This window comes from Scophthalmus maximus, chromosome 8, assembly GCF_022379125.1.
Source record: "Scophthalmus maximus strain ysfricsl-2021 chromosome 8, ASM2237912v1, whole genome shotgun sequence".
In the NCBI taxonomy this organism is placed as follows: Eukaryota; Metazoa; Chordata; class Actinopteri; order Pleuronectiformes; family Scophthalmidae; genus Scophthalmus; species Scophthalmus maximus.
In genome coordinates, this window is record NC_061522.1 from 11,631,985 (window position 1) to 11,653,408 (window position 21,424).

Below are 21,424 nucleotides of genomic sequence, written 5' to 3' on the forward strand. Positions count from 1 at the left end.
GGAAGTTAGGAAGTAAAGATTTGGATTGTTCAAGGCAAACACAAGAGAAAAGAAAAAAGAAAAGAAAAGAACAATAAAAGAGCTAATATAAATATTGGGGTGATAATAAGTGAATGATGAGAAGATTTTTTTGTTTTGTTTTAGAACGACTGATCCCAAAGTTTAGGACCAAAGATGACAAATGCTACCTTCATTTACACCTAAACTGGGGCCTGCTGTAAATTATAAATAATGTAGTAATTTCATCATGGTGAAACAATAAAGGAGTACATTTACCCAAGTACTGCACTTAAGTATAATTTTGGGGTAGTTGTAGCTTATACTTTCTTTACTTTTCTACTAATTCAATACGATTCAGAGGGACATGTTCACATTATATTCTTCGCCATTTATTCATCATCTGCACTTGTGGTTAAGTTCACTCTGAAGCAGGTGTGATAAGATGTTGAATAACTCAACACGTATACAAAAGGGCCATTCTTCATAATAATTTTGGATCATGTAAGTCCATTTTTCTCCCACTTGTGGACTACTAAGTTGAAATCTGAAGGTAAGACTTTTACCTGAAACGAAGTATTTCGACTGTTCCAATAAAATGGTTCCAACTTTGATTTGAATAAATGCTCTGCCCACGTCTCCCTCGACAGTTGATGAGTTCTAAAAAACGGCAGTGATTCTTCAACAAGTCGACATCCTCATCGTAGCTGCTCTTAAGTCTAAAAGCTTTGAAGCTTTGTGTCTCCCTGTGGTTTACACTACATTTAAACGGTCTGCTGGAAGCCCACACGTCCCACCGAGACACAGAGCATCTCCCCCTGTGTTTACGTGTTGACTTATTGTTCTAATCGTCCCTTTAGTTCTTCTGTCACTCGCTTTAATGCGATTCTTTCCGGTTCCGCTCGGTCAGAGCTCGGGTCACCGATCCAGCTATACTCCCCCCCCCTCATATTAATGACATTAATTAACACGCGGGTGATAAAGCAAACAATTGATGATTACTATCGAAACTATGGCGAATTCCTCGAAGAGGTCCTCTGGGCTGAGCAACACCTCAAGGATATTTCAAATAAATGAAAATGACCACATATGTCCACTTATAGACATTGCAGTTTGGCCTTTTTAAAATAAAGGCAACTAATGCATGAACTGAAGTCGTTGCATAGATATTTTTTTTAAAACATAAAAGACGTGACACTGATTTTCTTGTTATTTTTAGATAATGAAAATATGAGAATAATAAATGGCTAAAAAAGAGTTTACTTCTAAACAACTTCTAAAATTTTTACGAAAAGCAAAGTTTGCTTTCACGGTGACGAATTACCAGGTTGACAAAATCAAAGTTAAAATGTTCATTTTATTATCCTCAAAATGTGTCCATTTCATATTATTAGGAATTGAATTTTTAATTATAACAAATTGATTAATCTACCCGTAGCTCATAGGAAGAGGGGGGGGGCGGTAAAACCCGAATTAAAACTTCTGTAGAATATGATAACTCGTTTTCTTCAAACCGCTGAATAGCAGATAATTGCAGCGGTTCTATCCTGAGAGCTCACAACGTTGAGGAAATGCACTGAATAATCCGCAGACGTGGCCTCGCATACAGATTCAACTTTTTGGGGCCTGCGAAAAGATAAGGAAATGAAAAGTCTGCATAAGGTTCGACATCTTGTCAACGGCCTCAGGGAGTTGGACTATATGTATCAACAACAACAGCATCGACGTGTAATAATTCGGAGGGGGGGGGGGGGGGGGGGGGGGTACAAATACATTATAGCCTATAGATTTTTAAAAGATTCACTTTGCGCGTTTCTAATACTGTATAGCCTACATCTTGTCCCCGCCTCACACATATAAAAATGTATTCTAATTAGCTCCTGTGACATCTGCTCACAGCATAAATCAACATTGTCCTGATGAACATGCCTATTGTTTTTTTTTTTGTTGTTGTTTTTCTTTTTATCTGTGGCCGCCCGCAGCTCAGAGCTGGACCGACACCTCACAGGAAACACGAGTCCTTCTGTGTTGTGATGTGGCGGCGGCGCGAGCCGGGGGTCAGGGTCGTAGTGTTGCAGCGCGAGGCGACAAGCGGCGCTAAATGGCTCCGCTTGTCTCGCGCTTTGTTCCGCACTCAATTGTCTCGGGGCTGCGCGTGAACCCTGAGACCTGCAGCGATGGGGATGGAGGACAGGACACAGACACGGAGGGCGTCATGCACCCAGTCAAGAGACACAGACACTGTAAAATATACGTATATATGTATTATTAGAATTTAAAAAAATATATAAAATGTCCGTATTTTCACAGTTTGTGGTCAGGTTCCGTTGGGATTTGATGGTGATAGCTCTCATATTCCCAACTGTTTTTTTTATTAAAAGTTGCCTTGACCTCAACACCCTTTCCCTCCATTATGCCCCCGCGAAATGTCATATTTCATTTGCTTCGTCCTCCCCACACGTGTTCCCCTGGCGTGTCAACAGTTTGTGACGCATGCAGAGTCAGATATTTCTGTTTCTTTTTTTTTCTTGTTTTATCTCCGACCCTTTACTTCCGGTTCAAACTCCAGTCTGTCTTGTTGGACGCACCCATGTCCCCAACTATTTGAAATGTCTCCTTCAAAGAGCGAAAGGTTCTTATAGCTTCTAATTCCAGCTCTTCAACTGGAATGTGTGAATATTCACATAAGTACAGGCTCCCCTTCCTTTGAATTGTGCTCACCTCTCTTTAAATGGGGAAAGGCGATTACAGAATTGTATTTTATGTCACGCTTGTTGGTAAGCGTGTGACACCAAAAATATAATTTGGTAAATTAAAGTGTGGAGAGGGAGGGGGAAGAGTACGACATTTGTAACTTTTTCTACTAATTCCATATGAACTCTGGTTATTTTCAAAGTTGTTTTATTTTATTTTGAAGGGCTGCATCTGTGTTTGATTTTTGTTTCGGCTGCCATAGGCCAAAGGATGCCCCGGATTAGTGGACCTCACTTCTGAAAGGAGTCAAACCTTCTCAGTTGATTTGAGTGTCTTCGGTGAATATTTGCTTTAATAAAACGAAAGAGTCAAAGAGTGGAAATCTTGTCTGTCATTGTTCCGCCAGAAAATAAAGTTTTCGTAGAGAACCAAACAAAGCGGCGAGAATCAGTATGAGTGGAGAATTTTCCAGTTGGCAAATTAATATTTAAACGAAATGTTATGCGCGCACAGGTGTGCGTCTGCGAACAATCAGAGCTGAGCACCGGAACTATCCGTTCGGTGGCAAACACTCTGCACACAGCTCATGCAGCAGCAGCAGCAGCAGGAGGAGGAGGAGGAGGAGGAGGAGAAGACCGCGCGCTCCAACTGCATAGCGGTGAAGTTGAAGTTGTCATCCCGGGGTTGTGCGCCTGCTCCACGCTCTTTCGGTTCGTGCGTAATTCGTAAAGAGCACCGTGCGTAGCAGGGGTACACTGGAAGAGAAGGAGCTACGTTTGGAGAAAAGTCTCATAAACGTGTCTTGTGTGAGTTGCTGACGGGACACTGGACATAAATCCACTGAAGAAGCAACTTTCTCTTGTTTTAAAAGTTTCTAAAAACTAAAGGAAACCTGCGCTGCATTACGCGCAGGCTAATTTCAATGTTACCTACCAACATGAACAGCTATCTGCGGGGTGTGTCCCAGAGGAGATGAATCTAACATGGGGGGGGGGGGGGGGTATGGTAGAAAGACACATAGAGGGAGATTGGGGCGGGAAAGTTTAGTAAAGTGGAACTCGGGAACAGATGCAAGTGAGGGCGTGGGGGGGCTGCAGGGAAAGGTAGAGATTGCATGTTGTGTGAATGTACGCGTGAAAGCGAGCGCGTGCGCGCGCGTTAATACGTGCTGCGTTTGTGTGCGCAGCTCGTGCGGGGAAAAAAAGGGACAGGACATGAGCGCACATTGAGAGAGCGGCTCTTTTTACTCGGCGTGATCATTTCACGCTTCCCCCCGAAGCCCTTTTTCCACCTAAAGCGTTTAGTTGCAGCTGACTGAGCACTTGCAGGGAGTGCAATAAGGGAGCGGAAGGGTCGAATTATTTCAACCTACAACTCGCCCCAAACGTACTGTAGGACGAAAGAACAAAAAAGAGAGAGGGAGGGAGGGAGGGAGGGAGAGAGAGAGAAAGGGAGGGAGAGGGGGACACTGCCAAAAGTTTTTGTTCTTTTCCTTTTTTCTTCCTCCATCGCCTCCCCCTGTTCTAACGGGGGTAACAACATGGACCAGGGGCCCAAGAGTCCTGCACTGCGGCTGGGGAGAGCAGGTAGGGTCACAGCCACTCACTTGAGGTTAAATTCATTTGTACTTTTGTATCTGTTAAACAAGTTGTTATTTGTTCGCTTCACAGGTTTGCTTGTGAGAAACTTTTACACATGTCGAGCAAGTTATCTGTGGAAGTTGTTGAAAATGTTTCCTTTTCTATAACTTTCCTTTTGTGTTCTGCGTCTATTTCGATACGAGAATCCAGAACGACTTAACTTGTTTTTAACCCCTTTTTACGAAATGTTCTTGGGCAAGTTTTGGAGCCAGGGGTGCTCAGCTGGTGGCTTCTGTTAGTGCGAACTTTCGGCTGTGTTTTAAATAATTTGTTAGACTTTAACAAGCCAAAGAAGGAAAGGCAGTTTGAAAAGTTTGGCAGTTTTGGCGTTTGTTCTGACCAGAGGCGGAATCTTCTCCACGTGCTGGTCTGACTGTGTGCATCACCTGAGAGCAGCGTGTGTGTGTGTGTGGGGGGGGGGGGGCGACTCACGTTTGTTCCATGCAAGGCCTTACTTAAATCAGCATCTTTGGATCTTATGAGAACAGGTGTACATGTGAGGTGATGAGCAGGTGGAAGATATATATTTATTTTTTCACTGACGTTGAAGTCACTCACCTGCATGTTCTGCCCCGAAATAATTTCCTTAAATTCAAGGATCTTGAGCTTTACTCTTTCCGGCCTGTGTCCACCACTGTATTCAACAAGTTCATCTCCTTATGGGCCTATTCATAAAACAGCGGGGTCTGGTACAGCGCTGGATCAGGCCATCGACCTTGATATGGCACCCAACGGATATCACATCATTTCATATTGCTGCCCGCTGCGTCTGCATTGATAAACCGTTGTTTGTCATTAAGGAACAGTGGACAGGTGAACAGCCTCTAAGGGCACTTGGCCCAAAACCTTTTCTCCAGAAAAGCAAAAGCTTTTAGTGGTCCACCTGATTGTCTGCCACTAAGAATATGGGGATGTCTGCATAGTAAATGTTTAAAACATTATGAAACAACATTTCATTGAGGGACAGAATGCATTTCACTTTTCCTCATATTCATTTTTACAATATTGCAGGAATTCGGCTCGGATTACGATAATTTGTCTCCCAAAAGAAATATATTATAGCTCGTGCCCAGACTTCTATATGGACATAAATTATTAAATAATGCCTGTGGTCTGTAAGACAAATAATGCCTCCTTTGCAGTCTTTTGTTGAGTGGGTTTACCCTCTGATAAACGGAGAAAGCGGTGGGATTTGTAGCAATTGGATAATAACCTTTTAACCGCGGAGGAAATCAGAGTTTAAAAGAGGCCCTCCCCTGTTGATGTGTAAAGTCTGTAGGGCCCAGGGCCTTTACCTACAGCCGCTCCATTTCCTCTCACTTTAAAATACGTGCTCGGGGTACAAAGGAGAATCTGTGAGAGTGAATGTGGATCTGGTAAGACCTCCTCTCTTCCCGCCCTGCAGGTTGGTCGTGCGTAAAAGTGCGTAAAAGGGTTGTCCCCCCCCCCCAAAAAAAAGCAGAGCCGCCATATCTGTGACTGTCTGACGACGAGAAGTGTAATGGCTGCCGTTAAATTATTATTTCATCAATAAGGGGAAAAAATAAACAAAGGTCAGTTTTCTGTTATGGTCCGATTGAAATATATGATCATTGACCTGTGATTTTAATAAAGGCCTTCCAAAATCCTGCTGCCTTTCCCCTCCCCATTATAATAATAATACAAAAAAACCCAAAACATCTTAAGGCAAAATGTCGTAGTCAGGTTCTGACCGAGAGAATCCATTTATATTCCAGCTTTGGTTGACACACTGTGTCAATCTTAACCAATCCTTTTTGAGCACGCGCCCCCAACAGCTTCGTGATGAAACGCTAAGAAACTCTGGCACGAGTTCCCCTTAACCATTTAGGCCTCACACACTCACAGTATATATATAATTATTCCATTCAGAATATCTGATTCTCCACGTTTAAGTCGTTGCCAGACTCGGAAACCAATAAAGGCTGCGGTAGAGAGGGGTGGAGGGTGTAGGAAAGAGGAGAGGGAGAGGGAGAAACAAGGAGCTAGTGACCTCACATGGCTTATAGCCTACTTTCATTTTGACCTCAGGAGCCCCATCACAACACAGGCCTGACGCTGTAGCCACGCAGGGCCTCGCGCTCCGTCTGACCAATGACAGGCTGCTCTTTAATTGCATTATCAATGCGCCAAACGATTACTAATAGGTCTGTGTGATTAGGGCCTGTGAGTGGGAGAAGGGATCGTTGTGGTTCGCCTGCTCGGTTCCACCTGGGGAAGTCCGAAGACGGTTCGCTTTCCAGTCTATATATTTTATTCATTAGTTATGACTTTTATATTTTATAAGCAAACAACCCCCCAAAAAAACTTAAGGAGAGATACGGGAGCTTTCTCATTATGTTTACAGTCAGCGGGCGTGTAATAAACGAGCTGGTGGAGTTAACATGCGCTATTAATTTTTCATTGCTTTTCTCGTTTCGAGAACTCGGGCGCGAAAAGGCAAAACAGCCGAAGCTTTTTCATGGTGGATGGAGGGAAGGGAGAGAAGGGAGGGAAGATGGGACACTTCAGCAACAACATCGCCTCCAATTTGCCTCCAAATCATTATCACGACTCAAAGTCATTCTTACTAATGTTTTAAAAAGTATACAACCCCCCCACCCCCCTCCCATCCTCCCATTTCCAGCACTGGAGAGGTAATGAAATATGGTAATGGTGTTTTGGACCCCCGGATTAAAGTCGTCCCACCCTGATGGAAGTTTTCTTCACATCTTCCAACCCTAAAGCAACAACAATTTGTATACATGATTGATTGTGTTTGGATTTTTTTTAATTGCTTATGTATTTAATTTGCAAATCAGGGAGACAAGGGCGACGGCTGCAATTTACTTCTGTGGCGACAGAAGCGCTCAGCGTCTGTATCTCAATAAATAAAACCAGACTCTGCCTGCACAAGGCGATCGAATACAATGGGGGAAAACAAAACTAAATTCCACAATATTATATGGTTATGCTTTTGATTTGGAGTCCCTGTTTGAAGATCTGAAGAGCCAATTTGCAAATGTATTTATTTATCTTTAAAGGGGATGAAAAATAATACAAGAAATATAAATCTATATATTGGATTATGCAAAGAAAATAGAAAACGGCTAATAGATTTCACTGTTTGCAGAGTTTTATCGCAACAGTGTCTCCAATAGTCATCGTCATTGTCTACTCGCATACTTTTGCTCCTTTCGTGTGGCCTGATGTCTTCGGTATACATGACCCCAGCAAGTTCCTGTATCCTAAGTGAATCTGGGTCTATTGTCTTTTTTCTTTTTGTATTATGAAAACAAAATCAATCGGGTTTGCTGTCTGTCAGATTTGTATGAGGTCTAATTCATGAATATACTCAAGAAACAGACGTGAAATATGAATGAGGATTAGTGCGAATGCTTCGAGGTGTACTTTACTGTCAGTGGATTAAAGAGCCGGGACGTGGATTCAATGAAGATTCATGAATCCATGTTTAGTGGTTTGAAGATTCCGGGTTGAAGAAACAGAGAGGGGTTCGTTTAAAAGCCAAAACACCGGAGGTGCGAGAGACCAGTGATCCTGCTGTGTCAGTATACATTGTTCCACATGTTCAGCCTGCGTGTCTGCTTCTCTGTTCGAAGGCCTCCTGAGTTAAAACATGCTGGTTGTAAAGTTTCTCTATATGTCTTGCATTTGCGTGTGTGTGTGTGTGTGTGTGTGTGTGTGCGTGTGTCCGTGTGTGTGTGCGTGTGTACGGGCATATTGCCCAAGGTTGAACGCCCCCTCGTGGTTCACTCAGCAAACATCCACACTAAAGAAGCCTCAACGTCAAATCTTTCACTTTTCTCTTTTCTGGGATGATTTTTTAAAATTTATTTAAAGAAAGTAATGACTGGAGTGAGCATAAAGGTGTTTTAGTGATTTTCATTTTTAATTATGTCGTATTTGAATTTAAGACACTTCTTTTTTTGCGCTACGAGCATTTCAACGTGAGCCAGTCTTATTAAGGACACCAATAATGCAAAGCAAGAAATCCTGCCAACATATATATATATACACAAAAATCTAAAATTAAAGAAACTCAATAATGTCATACATTGACCTTTTCGGGATCAGATGCATTGCCTTGAGGTAAATCAGGCCCGAACGTCTTTTGAGGACGAAAACATTGGCCGAATAAGTTTGATATTGCTTTTGTTGTTTTTCATAAATAACAGCTACGAAAATCAAAACTTAAGCAGGAGATCTTTAATGATGCTGTCATATGGGCACGAATCAGGTGATTATTTCTGCCCTGTATGGCTCCAAATGTGTTAGAAGTGCATGTGTAAACACCGAAGAACAGAAATGATTAAATGTCTAGAAACAGGAAGAAGGGAAATAACAGTTTTGTTTTTTTAATTTGGCACATGCTTAAGGCTATTTGCGTGGTTAATATTACAGGGGCGAGGCTGAGATATGCCCTCTCAAATCAGGTGGGACGAAACATGTATTGAATCCCCCTCTCTCGGCCTCAGTTTGGAGTGTGAATGCGGAGCTAGCCAATTGCATTTCATTAAAAAACGACATCCGCTTGGATCTGCAATCAATTAGGTAATGAGAGGGAATGCATGTTTCATGTGATTTCTCTCAGTTCTCCCCCAGCTAAAGATTCATAACAGTGTTGGACGAACGAGGGGAATCGTGCAGGGCCAATTGTTGACAGCTATCCGTCCTGCAGGCCTACAAACAGGAACAGTGAACATTTAGTGAACATTTCACTGGAAGGCGTTTTACTAAAAATGCTCTGGGCCTTCTAAACCCGGGATTTTCGTTTATATATTCTTTCAAAAAAATCCCCCGCTAACTAAATTGATATTTTCTGTTTGAGTTACTGAGCATAAAACCCTGCTGCAACTAAGCCTCATTTTTTTGGGGTAATACTCGATTAATTATCCATTTAATATTGACATGAATAAATTGAGCGCAAATGGGTATAAAGGCATTAAGGTTTTTAACTTCGTTAATTGAAATTAAACATATGATCATCTACTCCCCGAGCCCGGCGTCGCTCCTGCGAGCCTCCCCCATTGGCGGAGGGACAATACATGCGCGGCGTCATTGGCCCACGGGATTCGCGTCAGCCAATCGCCTCCTTCCTCCCGCCCGATCCCAGCCGGGGTCGGCGTCGACGTCGAGGCAGCGCTCGCGCCGTGATTGGCTGACTGCGCCGTGAGTGACGGGCAGCTGGCCGGCGCGTGGAGCTTAGGGTTCCAGGGGGTTGGGAGCGCGGGCGCTGTCCGCACGAGAGCAGGTCCTGAAACGCGGCGTGCGCCACCGTGGACGCTGGGCGCAGGGCAGCCTTACTCCGTGCACACGTTCACTCCACAGTGGCAGCGTTTTTTTCCAAAAAAGTATCACCCCTGAATCTGGACGGGACCGTTTTTTTCTATTCCAGCACCAAGAAATTCGTCTTCGAAACTCTCATCACACGGACCGGGAGTCCCGTGGATACGTTCGTGCAGCGGGTCCTGGTTCAACACAGACGGTGACAGAGAGAGAGCTGCCAGGACAACAACTCTCAGGTCCGCCTCTAACCAGAGTGTTGTCTATCTTCATACTACTGCTGCGTTTCTTTTTCTTTTCTTTGTATTTCTTCTTTTGGCACGGTGGATATGAGACTTCAACATCTGAGCGCCCACTCGCTTCACTAATGGGAGATTACCAAGTGGCAGTGTGAGAGGAGGACGATTTGCACAGATAACCTGGAAGAATAAAAAAACACCCATAGCGGATCTGTAACGAATTTTTTTTTTCGTTTTTTTTCCTACTATCTTTTAATTGTTTGTATCTTTTAAAATTATATATTTTTAACAGACTGAAAGGAGAACCCCCCCCCCCCCCCCCCCCTCATCATCACAGTTCAGAGGTCAAAAGCAGCGGACCGCGAAGGAGAGAGGGAGGGAGACTATACTTTGTTTGCTTCTATATATTTTTAAAATTTTTCTATTTAGTTATTTTTTTTGCAAAGTTTTCTCTACTTTTGCATTGCTTGGACTGGTGCAACTCGGCAGCTGAAGGAATGACCCCTCTCGCTGTCTGGTCCCTCCTCTGGTTCTGTGGACGCCAGAACAGACCAGCTGTGGTGTCCTGTCCCCAGGAGGAGGGGGCCCGTCACTGATGCCTATTTCTGACACCGTCCACCGACAAACCTCCCGTTTAGTTCCAGATAAAGTCGCCTGCAAACAACGTGACCCCGTCAATCTGCGGACGCTCCTTTTCTTATAATTTCTCGAGAAGAAAAAAAAAAAAGTTGAAATCTTTGGGGGCCCGGTAGAACCTGCTTCCTTCTATATCACGGAGGTCACGTTCTGCCGCCTTAAGCGGGCCGTCCGGTGGCATTTGAGGTCCTCTCATATATCGTACACTGGAGGGGCCCTGCAGCCCCATCTTTCCGATGGAGATTCACTGTAAGCACGACCCGTTCGCGGCAATGCACAGTAAGTTTTCTGCTTTTTATAATTACCTCACTCTGCATGTTCCCATCTGCCCTGAACCGAACCAATCCCCCGGACCAACAGCCATACGTGCACACGGTGGAAGAAGCGTTTAAAGCTGCAACACATACTGCAAAAAAAATAAAAAAAATAAAAATATATATATATATTCCGAAAAAATATTATCCATTTATCGACACACAAAAGAAGAGCAACAGTGTTGAAATAATGTGCACAAGCTCCCGCATCTGTTCCAAGATCTGTGCAAATTAAATCACGTTCTAATATTGGACTGCTAAATTCAAGGTGCTGTAATTTAAAAAAAATATATATAAATATTTATCCCAAAACAGCTCGGGATGTGAAAGTATACGATTCAAATTTTGTTGTGCGAGTGAGAAATTCATCTCCGTTTAATGACTTCGGACATGGATAAAATATATATTGTTTGCAGTGTTTTAAATCTGGATACATTCATTTGTACAAACTTAAGGCGTCAATTATTTCGTGATTTTTTAATCAATTCTCCTTTGTGCATTTGCGATTTATCATTCCATTGTTTATTTGAATATTTCTTATGTCTCCTCACTTGCATTATTTAATAAAGGTTCAAATAGTGCAGGTGGAAGTTGACAGAATTATGCGTGGAGCTGAAGTTATTATTATTTTTTATTCTATTATAATGCGGGCTGTTCGGGGGACTGCACTTTGTTGTATCTGTTGGACGGTTTGCTGCGTTGTCGGCTTTGAATGGAAGAAGAGAGAGAGAGAGAGAGAGAGAGAGAGAGAGAGAGAGAGAGAGAGAGAGAGAGAGAGAGAGAGAGAGAGAGGTTAACAAAGCATGACTAAAAGCTGAACTTGATCCACAAACAGTCAGTGGCAGTGTCTCTGCACGTTGGACACACACACACACACACACACACACACACACACAGGTGCGAGAGGAGGAGATCTGCTCGGCTCTTATAATAATAACAAGGTGAGACTCTGTTGATCCCCCGCAGGGAAGTTCTCCTCTCACTGCCCAGCGGCTCGGGGCGCGCGCACCGGTCCAAGCTCGCAGCGTGTCGCCCGCTCTGCGTCTTGCTCAAGGACACTTCAGCAGAGCAGGTGCTTCATGGGGGGACGTGGCATATAAACGGGGGCGGGGGGAGGGGGGCACACAACTTGTTCACTCAGTCGTGACATGGCGGGCCCTTGCTTTGTTTTCTTTTCTTTCTTTTTTTTTTTAGTCCACTCTCCCTCCTCGAATAGCAGCCACCTCCCTTTACACGGAATCCATTTGATACAAGTGAAATATCCTGCATCATACAGTTCATATAAATAACAATGTGGGAGAAAATTAATATGAGCACCGAGACACTGAGCTTGAAGGAAAATCACATCAAACTGACCCCTGAATGAATTCACTCATTTATAATAAATCACATTATCCATTCAAATCATCTCCCAGGATCGACTGTGATGGAGGTCCGATTGAAAATAATTTGTCTTAAGAAATGTGTACAATGTGCTGGATCTGCCACTGCACTGAAAAGCCGAATAAAGCGTCCTACAGGTATTCCAGCGTGTGACCGAACAGATTACGCAGTAGACTACGTGTTTTATTCCAGTTTTAGTCCCGGAGAGAAGCCGTGTTATATGTGACTGACAGAGGTTCCCACGGTGCGTTATCCTGTGGGTATATAAAAAAAAAAACCCACCCCACACAGATTCAAAAACTAGAACGAATCACGTTTCCTCTTCTCTGGCGTTTCACCAAAGCCAATGATCCGCGGTGCTGACGGTCACAGTGCAACTAAAGTTATATATGTCAAAGCCCGGAGACGCTTTAAAACGATTACACCCGAAAAATGTCAACGGTAGAGAGAGAGAGAGAGAGAGAGAGAGGGAGGGATGGTGTGTGGATGACTCTCTCCCTGTGTGTGTGTGTGTGTGTGTGTGAGAGAGAGAGAGCTTCCCCTTAACACTGAACGTTATTTATTTTTTGTTTATCGTTTAGAAGTGGAGTTACTTCTTTATTGAGTTGAAAATCTATTTCGTTACGTCTTTTATAGTTATATGTATATCATTTTATATATATATATATATATATATAATTCTTGAAACACTGCTGACTGCTTGGTTATAACTTTGCTGAGTCTAGGTCGTGTTTTATGGCCCATACGACGGACAATATGAAGGCCAGCATGCAGTGATGTTTTTTATAAAAAAAAATCTATACCAGGTAATTGTGATGATAATGAGCTGAATTTCATAATCACGTATTGTAATGGTAATGGTGGCATGCTGAATAATAAGTAGCCGAGGCTGTGGCCTATACCTTAGTGGTCGACTCATGAGTTTGCCTTAGGATAAAAAAAAAATACCTCTCACAGGCAGAATTACATATTGGACAGATTATGGAGAATCCCCAAACAAGTTAAGGTTGTAGACTAAAGCAGGATTAATTTATTTATTGTTGTCCTGCATTTTATTCTTTCAATCAAACCATCTCTGTAGAAACGACTCATTTTAATATCTGATAACTCCTAATAAATCGAATCGCTTATTAACAGTTTTTTCCTGAGTCGCCAACAACATTTCTGGAGAGAGAGAGAAAAAATAACACTATATACGTATGAAAACGCCTGCGTGGCACATCTCACAGATCTATTCATTGTTTGCTCAAGGAAATGTGCTTCATCTGTATTCTAGCGGGCAAGTTTCCAAACAGGTTTTCAGCCAAAAGTAATTTCTAGTTCCCTCTTTTCTTTCTCTCTCTCTCTCTCTCTCTCTCTCTCTCTCTCTTTAACAGAGAAAGGGAGAGAGAGAGAGAACGAGAGAAAGAGAGAGAGAGAGAGAGAGAGAGAACGAGAGAGAGGAGAGAGAAAGAACCGGTGGCGTTTTGTTGCGATTTCTCTTTGGCTTTATTTTTGAGTCGTCAGGCCGTGACGAGGCAGATGAGAGATGGGGGGGGGGGGGGAGAGAGAGAGACATAGAGGAATGTAGACAGACAGAGGGCCTAATGGACCTTATTTTCTGGATGGGGGAGCTCCAATATATTCAGCTTTATCTCTGTATTTTTTCCTCCCGGAAACAGTGAATCAATCAAACATTTAAGGAGGTGCTGGGCTCTTAAGTCAGCTCCTATAAAGGGTAAATAAATAAAATACAACAGGGATGCATAATGACCCCTGGTCCTTTGGCTGCCTCTGTCCCTCACTGGTGCTGTTTCTCCAGGACGAAATTGAAGCTGCTGCCTCTGCCAACACCCCCCCCCCCCCCCCCCCCCCCCCCCCCCCCCCCCCCCCCCCCACCCCCACCCCCGTCTGGAGACTTTGTGGGTTCAGCGTTTATAGAAAGACCCTTCAAAAAAGCCAAGACCCCTAATTTGGCAAAATCTTTGTATCTAATTTGCAACAGAACCTCCCAAGCTGGCCGGGGTTCATTGAATATCTGGGAGCAAGCGGTTCATTTGTTTGGTCGGTGTGATGAATTACTGGAGCTCCCACACCAAACTCACACAGCTGTGAGGGAATGTCATGTCCCTGTTTCCTCCGTAAGGTGACATGTGTCCAAATAAAATCGTTTTTAGCTACGTGACCAAAAGAAAGGGACTATTTCACCTAAAATGCAAGAAAATTCCTATGCATTTCTGTGCATTTCTTTCGGTTGGCACGATAAAAAGCTGTAAGATCGATTGCTCTCAAGACTAATATTACAGCTGTGAAAAATCTTGGGCTATAGCATTTAACCTTAAACCACTTATTTAGAGAGTTCTGCTACAGAGATAGATAAACAAATTTATGGAATCCGTACGTTTTTGCGTTGGTTCCTATCAGTATGTATAGGTTTGGAAAATAAATTTCAAACACATAATCCCCATAGTGGCCTATACCCCAAGAATAGTGAGAGCCCGGACGTCTAATGCCAACAGTAAACACACAGATAAGTAAATAAATAGTTATCTGGGGGGGGTTTGTGGGTCACAAGTCATTCCTCTCCACCTCTTTACAAAGCAAGGCGTATTTCATGCCCTGGCCCAGATAGGAAGGGTGAAAGGAACCATTTCATTTACTCTTATCTGAGGAAGAGAGAGAGAGAGAGAGAGAGGGAGGGAGGGAGAGAGACAGAGGGGGCGAGAGAGTCCTCTCTGCAGAAACCGGTGGGGAGGAGGACGTAGCACAGTGGGCTTCAATAAACGACCCTTGCAAAAACTGTGCTTTTATTCAGCGAGGCAGGCAGCAAAGGTTTCAGGAAATAATAATAAAGAGACGAGGAAGGAATAATGCCGTTTTACAACCATGCAGTGTATTCACAGCGAGCGGAAGAGTGTGCTTAAGATCTGTCCATGTAGGTCAGCGCGCTTTCTTGATTTGAGGAATATCTGAAAATATGTGTGTGTGTGAGTGTGTGTCTGCGTGCATGCCTGTACGTGTGTGTGCGTGAGTGAGTGCGTGCAGGAGAGTCTTCTCTTTGAATCCTCGTACCCAGTGGGACACTACGTTTAGGATTTCTAATAAATACAGGAATCCACAGGAATCCATCACACTGGATTACTCCTTTCGAATCAAAGCAACACACGCACACGCGCACACGCGCACACACACACACACACACACACACACACACACACACACACACACACACACACACACGTGCTGAACTTGAACACCAACATCTGCATTCTGGCTGCTGACCTTTCTTATATCTCTCTTTCTGTGTTTCCCATCATCTAAACTTTATACCAGTAGTATAAAATATCTCAAAGAACCTGTGGATTTCCACAGTGGCAGAGTGGAATAAATCACAGTATCTCTGGTGAATCGAGGCTCTGATGACAGGGGGTGTCGTATGTGCTCCACACACAAAATTTGTGATAGCTAAAAATTGAGATTACGTGATCTGATTCTTCAATGTACCCGTCAACATTAAAGTCTATCAGCAGACACACAGTGAATCGTCATATTACACAGGACAGCCAGTGTGCCGTACTCACTGTCTTCAATGATTTCAAACAGCAGGCAGGGACGGAAACTGCTTCTCCTCCTTGTGTGTCCCAGGGTGTTTCCTAAAAATTACACACAAAATAAAGCAGATATAATAAACACAGAGAGCGGCAAAGGTTAATAATAATAATCTCTAAAGTGCTTCATCAAGTTGGAACTCTTTTTTTTTCAATTTCCAATTACAGTAATGATTTTTTTGCACTGAAGCACAGCTGTGCATAACACATGCTGTAATTGGTGCCCAACAGATACACTAAGATCATAAAGAAATATTAATGATAGTAACACAGTATTACTACAGAAAAACTTCAACAACAGCAACAACAACAACAGTAAAGACAACAAATGGTTAAAGTCAGATGTGTGGGTCAAACCCTCTCTTCTACACGTAACAAAAACTCAACTCAACGTTGTCTTTCAATCGCGCTTTCTGTTTTAAATGTGTGGTCACCAAACCAAAACTGAAATGGATCTAAAGACATTACTCACGTTGATTTCCTCAGACTTTAGAGCCGCAGAAGAAATTATAGGCTACTGCGCATTGTACAAGCTGAATAAACTGATTTCGAAGTGTAAAATTGGGTGAATTCCCTTTAAAAACCATGAATACTAAAATACACTTTAGTGTTCCGTTCATTTAGTAGAACAGGGTCACCAGGAAAGGGGAATATTTTTACACAGCTAATGTGATTATACTGTACGAACCTTTAGTGGTTGTAACTTGTCATGCCATTTAGTCTTTGAATCCTGGTTGAGCCCAGTTCACAGGGGCGTCGCATTCATGGATATGAAATGCTGTTTATTTTTGCCCTTTGTAAAGAGCGATTGCTTTTCAAATTGTACTGTCTGCGGCAGGCATCTGCATAATGAAGCTTCCTTTTCTATCTTAAAAAATAAAGTAGGATGGAAGAGGGTGACCGTGCACACTGGGGCGTTTGGAAATAGCTTTGTTTGATTTCACCGGATGAGACTCTCTAGACCTCACATTTCTGTATTTATCCTTTATATGTAGACCTATTTATATTTAGGCTGGGGGAGACTGTGTGTGTGTGTGTGTGTGTGTGTGTGTGTGTGTATTTCTTCATTTTATGCTGATGGTGAACAGAAGAGTGCAGGGGGACAGGTTCAGGGGACAGCTTTGTGTTTTAGGGGGTATCCCTGCTGGGGTAATGTGTTTAAAATCTATTACCCCCACAGCTAGGATTAGTGTGTGTGTGTGTGTGTGTGTGTGTGTGTGTGTGTGTGTGTGTGTGTGTGTGTGTGTGTGTGTGTGTGTGTGTGTCCCCTAAAGACGTAATCACTATGGTAATACAAAAGCCAGTGGATTATGTGGTGGTGAAATTCTGGTTGGTTTATATTCTGCCTTTGGTGAGATTTTCACATATACAGTATATGCACAAATACTTCTACAGAGTCGGAGCCTGATTTTTTTGTTTGTCCCTAAAAGTCTCCCTTCCCTGGATCCCACTCAGTTTTTACTGTATCTTGGCGCTGCTGATACAATGGTTAGCCTTGGTTTACACTGGTTTTCTGCTGTCCGATCAGGCTCAGCTCGCTAAAGCCTTTCATTGTAGAGTTCACAAAGATGTGGTTACGAAAACTGTGACAGGCTGCCGACCTGTCCTCGGTGAACCCAACCTCTTGTCCCGTGCACGTTTGTATGGCTCCAGAACAGGGTGAATGAGACAATATACCAATTAGTCAACAGGCTTCATTTGTTGTCCCAGCTCTTTGTTTTCTTTCTTGCTGCTCTTTAAATCTGTCGTCCGTCTCATGAATTAACAGGTGACTGTAATTTTCTGAGTCTTGTGGCTACAGTGGTACAGAAGACTACAAAAATGTAACTTTAAGTTATTAAACTATAGCTGATGATTCGGCTTTTTTATTACAGTTTATTCTGGTGCATATACCAGCCTTGCTCTCTTTCATTAATCTCCTTCTATACTTCATCCCTCAGGAGGAACATTAGGGCTACCTTTCAGTAAGGGAACCGGGCAAGGCCTTGGTCAATAATTAATTGAAATCCCTTCATTTACTGAAGTTCTTAGCGTATACACTCAGCCCTGGGTTAAAAAATGGACAAAGTCTGCACATAAGATTTGTCAAGTTGGCATTTTTATGCTGAGCGAGAAAAAAATCAGTGGCAGCAAAGAAACCAGATTTATCTGACATTGTAATTTGACCCGAGCAAGGCACCAGTGGTTGTGGGATACCAACCCCAGCAAGTCTGGCTAAAGTTACCGTATTTCTGAACCAAACCTCATAACCAATTATTGTAAATATAACATATAGTAGATGAAGAAAATACATTGCTTGTACATTCTTTAAAAAAAATAAACAAACCCTTATTTCAGTCTTGGGCAGTGACTCAAGTGAGCTGAGATACTGATGAGTATTTCATCAAATAATATTGATGAGCACGTATAAATGCAGTTTTACCAAGTGTAAGCCCACAGAAACACACACTGCCAGCCGCAAATAAGTCAGCATTTCTTAGTCTGTTAGCCTTTTGGACAATAGAAATCCACAAGTGTAAGAGGCGGGGGGATTTATCAAAGCCGGACTGAGGTTATTTAGTTCCTCTAGAGAAAAATAGATCTTGATGAACCGTGATGCAAGACTGTCCAAAAAAACCCTGTCCTGTAGCAAGCGCTTCAGTTGAGCTGCTCGGAAGTTAGCGATGGAAGACTGCTACTGTTCTAACAGTATTATGGGCAAATTACTAATATATTTGCAAAAAAATGATTAGCTGTGGTTGTCAAACTTTGATCACGATGTAAAATGTGAAACATTTATGACTCTGCCTTATCCAATTGGATTTCCAATAAATCAAACTGGATAAAAGTCAAGGACTGGGACACTAATGAAAAAGTTTATTAAAAAGTTTTTATCTACAATTTTAATTGATCTTTTGACCCATTTTTTATTTTGATGTGGTCACTCACATTTCACATTATCTCTCTCTCTCTTTGTGTTTCATTGACTGTAAACAAATTCATCCGTGAGTTCATTTTTGATTCATGAGAACGGTGTATTCTCTCTCACCTCTAGGACACGGTGGGGTGAACCAGCTTGGAGGCGTGTTTGTAAACGGCAGGCCCCTCCCAGATGTGGTGCGACAGCGAATAGTAGAACTCGCCCACCAAGGGGTCCGGCCCTGCGACATCTCGCGCCAGCTGCGAGTCAGCCACGGGTGTGTCAGCAAGATACTGGGCAGGTAACAAGCACACGAGCACCACACATGCACAGTTCACACACACACACAGCAGCGTCCAGCAGCGTGTGTGATGTTGCGACCTGACGTGTCACGGCTCAGACAGTTGGCTGAAGGTGTGTAAAAGAAGTCGTCCTCTGGGTTTGACGTCATCCTTTATCTCTGAAGCGGAACCTATTGCGTGGGGACACAGCGCAGCACCAAACATTTGCAACTTTGCACATCTGGTTCATTTAGGAGTCGCTCTGCTCAACACGTGTCAAACTGAGGCTCCTGCGACATGACACTCACTCATTTAGTGTCAATTCTGTCATTGATTCAATTCCCTCAACATGCACAAGCTGCGTCTTCAGCACCGCCTGCCCTCGTTTCCCCTCACCTCTCATTTGTCTCCCTCTGTTCTCTGCTCTCCTTTTTTCTCCTTTTCACCTTCTTCTCTTCTCGTGTATTTCTCGTCCAAGCCCTCTCGATATTTCTGCCTCATACTCAACCCCCCTTTTCTCTCTCTCTCTCTCTCTCTCTCTCTGTCTGTCTCTCCCTCTGCCTTTTCAAAGCTAAATTCAAGAGTAAATCCCTGCTCGTTCCGTCCCCCACAGAAGAAAGGGGGACAAAAGGGAAAAGATTCATCACTTTTTGGAATTAGCATCAAAATGAAAGTGGCACCATATTTCTGCAAAACCCACCCCCCCTAAAAAAAAAAAAAAAAGACAGGGAGATGGAGAATGGGAGAAAAGACAAGAACAGGAAACACAATCAAAAGGGAAAGGGCGTGTTAAAGAAGAAGAGTGCAGGGAAAAGAAAGAAGGAATCAGAGACAGAGACCATTTGTGGGGACGGAGGGGAAGGATTAGCTACAGCGACCCTCAGCTATATCAAAAAATGTGTTGCTCATTGTTCTCCCCTGCTTCTCTCTCTCTCTCTCTCTCTCTCTCTCTGCCTCTCTCTCTCCCTCCGCTGTCCCGGCCGTTCAACTCACTGAAGCGTTACTGTGAGGGGGGAGGAGAGGGGATCGAGGGATGGAAGGAAGGAGGGAGGGTTGTTTTATCCTCTCCTCTCTGTCTCTCTGGTGCCAGCAGAACAAAAACACCAACTCGACCACCCCGTGTGTGTGTGTGTGTGTGTGTGTGTGTGTGTGTGTGTGTGTGTACTGGCTCATCGTCTCTCGGATATCAATAACCATGCTCGTTTATTCACCAATGATTCAGCTGTGAATAATTTAAATAGTTTTCCATTTGAAAATAGATTGTTTTTTTCTCTCCTTTAGCTGTGTTTATACTCCAGCTGTGTGAGTAGTCCAAATGTGCAACACACCCACACATCGCAGCATGCACATACACCCACACTTGAAAGAAAGACAAGGAAACGCACATTTACAGGAACACGCATCTTCACGGAAGGGATTACTCCACCGTACAGCACTGAGAGAGAGAGAGAGAGAGAGAGAGAGAGAGAGAGAGAGAGAGAGTGCAGCAGGTTTAAGACTGACTGACAGCTTGCATCCACACACAGCATCCCCCCTTTTTCTGCAAGCTGAGTAGCGCATTTGCTGTCCTCCCAACCCCTGCCCCCATGCCCCTTCTGCATGCAAATACATTCATGAAATAGCCATGGTGGACACGAAATGCCTGAATCTGAGTGTGTGTGTTTGCATTAGTGTGTATGTGTGTGTGTGTGTGTGTGTGTGCGTGTGTGTGTGTCTATCCATGCCACCCTCTTCTAAACTCTGTCACAATGCAAAATTGCCAAAGAAACAGGTCGAAATATTTACTTTTTCAGGTGTATTTGCCTTTACTTTTGGTCATGTAGGCGACACGGTTACAGTATCTACTGCAGGTTCTGATGACAGCAACGTCACAGCTGACTTGTAGTGTCGATTATATTTCACCTTTATTCAACCAGGTGAGATTAGAGAGCAAATCTTTTTTTTAAGGGAGACCTGGAAACAGCATTAAAAAGGTGCAGACAAAACATTCACGATAAGTCAATCAGTCAAAATAGAAAGCAAAACCAAAGAGGATTGAAAGAAAAATAGGCCTACTCACATGCCTGCACAGTGCGTGTGCACTGAGTTTTCACTTGTTGTAATCACTCCTTGTGAAAGTAATGGTGGATGTCAAAATCAACAATCCTCGCTCCCTGCACACTGACACACACACACACACACATACACAAACACATTGATATTGGACCTCATATGAGGCTCCAGGGCAGGGTGAGTTTGAAAAATCAAGTCCAAAGTGAAAAGTGAAATTCCCCAGACTGTGTTTCCTCTCTCAGTTTCAGCGGAGGGGTCGAGGGAAATTCGCACTAGAAGGACTGTGACTTTGTAACACAGCCACTAAATTTGTCGGAGTACATTCTTTGCACAGAACAACTTTGTCAGTATGGACGGCATTTACAGCCCATAGTAATTCTTTTAATCTAACTGGCCAAATT

The 21,424-nt window shown here is 43.3% G+C and overlaps 1 protein-coding gene across 5 annotated transcripts in view; it reads left to right on the plus strand.

The window, feature by feature from the left end:
* Positions 1-4,122: 4,122 nt before the first annotated feature.
* Positions 4,123-21,424, plus strand: part of pax5 (paired box 5) — a 52,796-nt gene continuing 35,494 nt past the window's right edge. For 2 of the 5 annotated variants that reach the window (XM_035638601.2, XM_035638603.2), the window contains exons 1-2: positions 4,123-4,277; positions 18,826-18,991. In XM_035638601.2, the coding sequence (XP_035494494.1) occupies positions 4,232-4,277; positions 18,826-18,991 (212 nt within the window). In that variant the 5' untranslated portion in view covers positions 4,123-4,231. The other 3 variants (XM_035638605.2, XM_035638602.2, XM_035638604.2) reach the window with 3 other exon arrangements.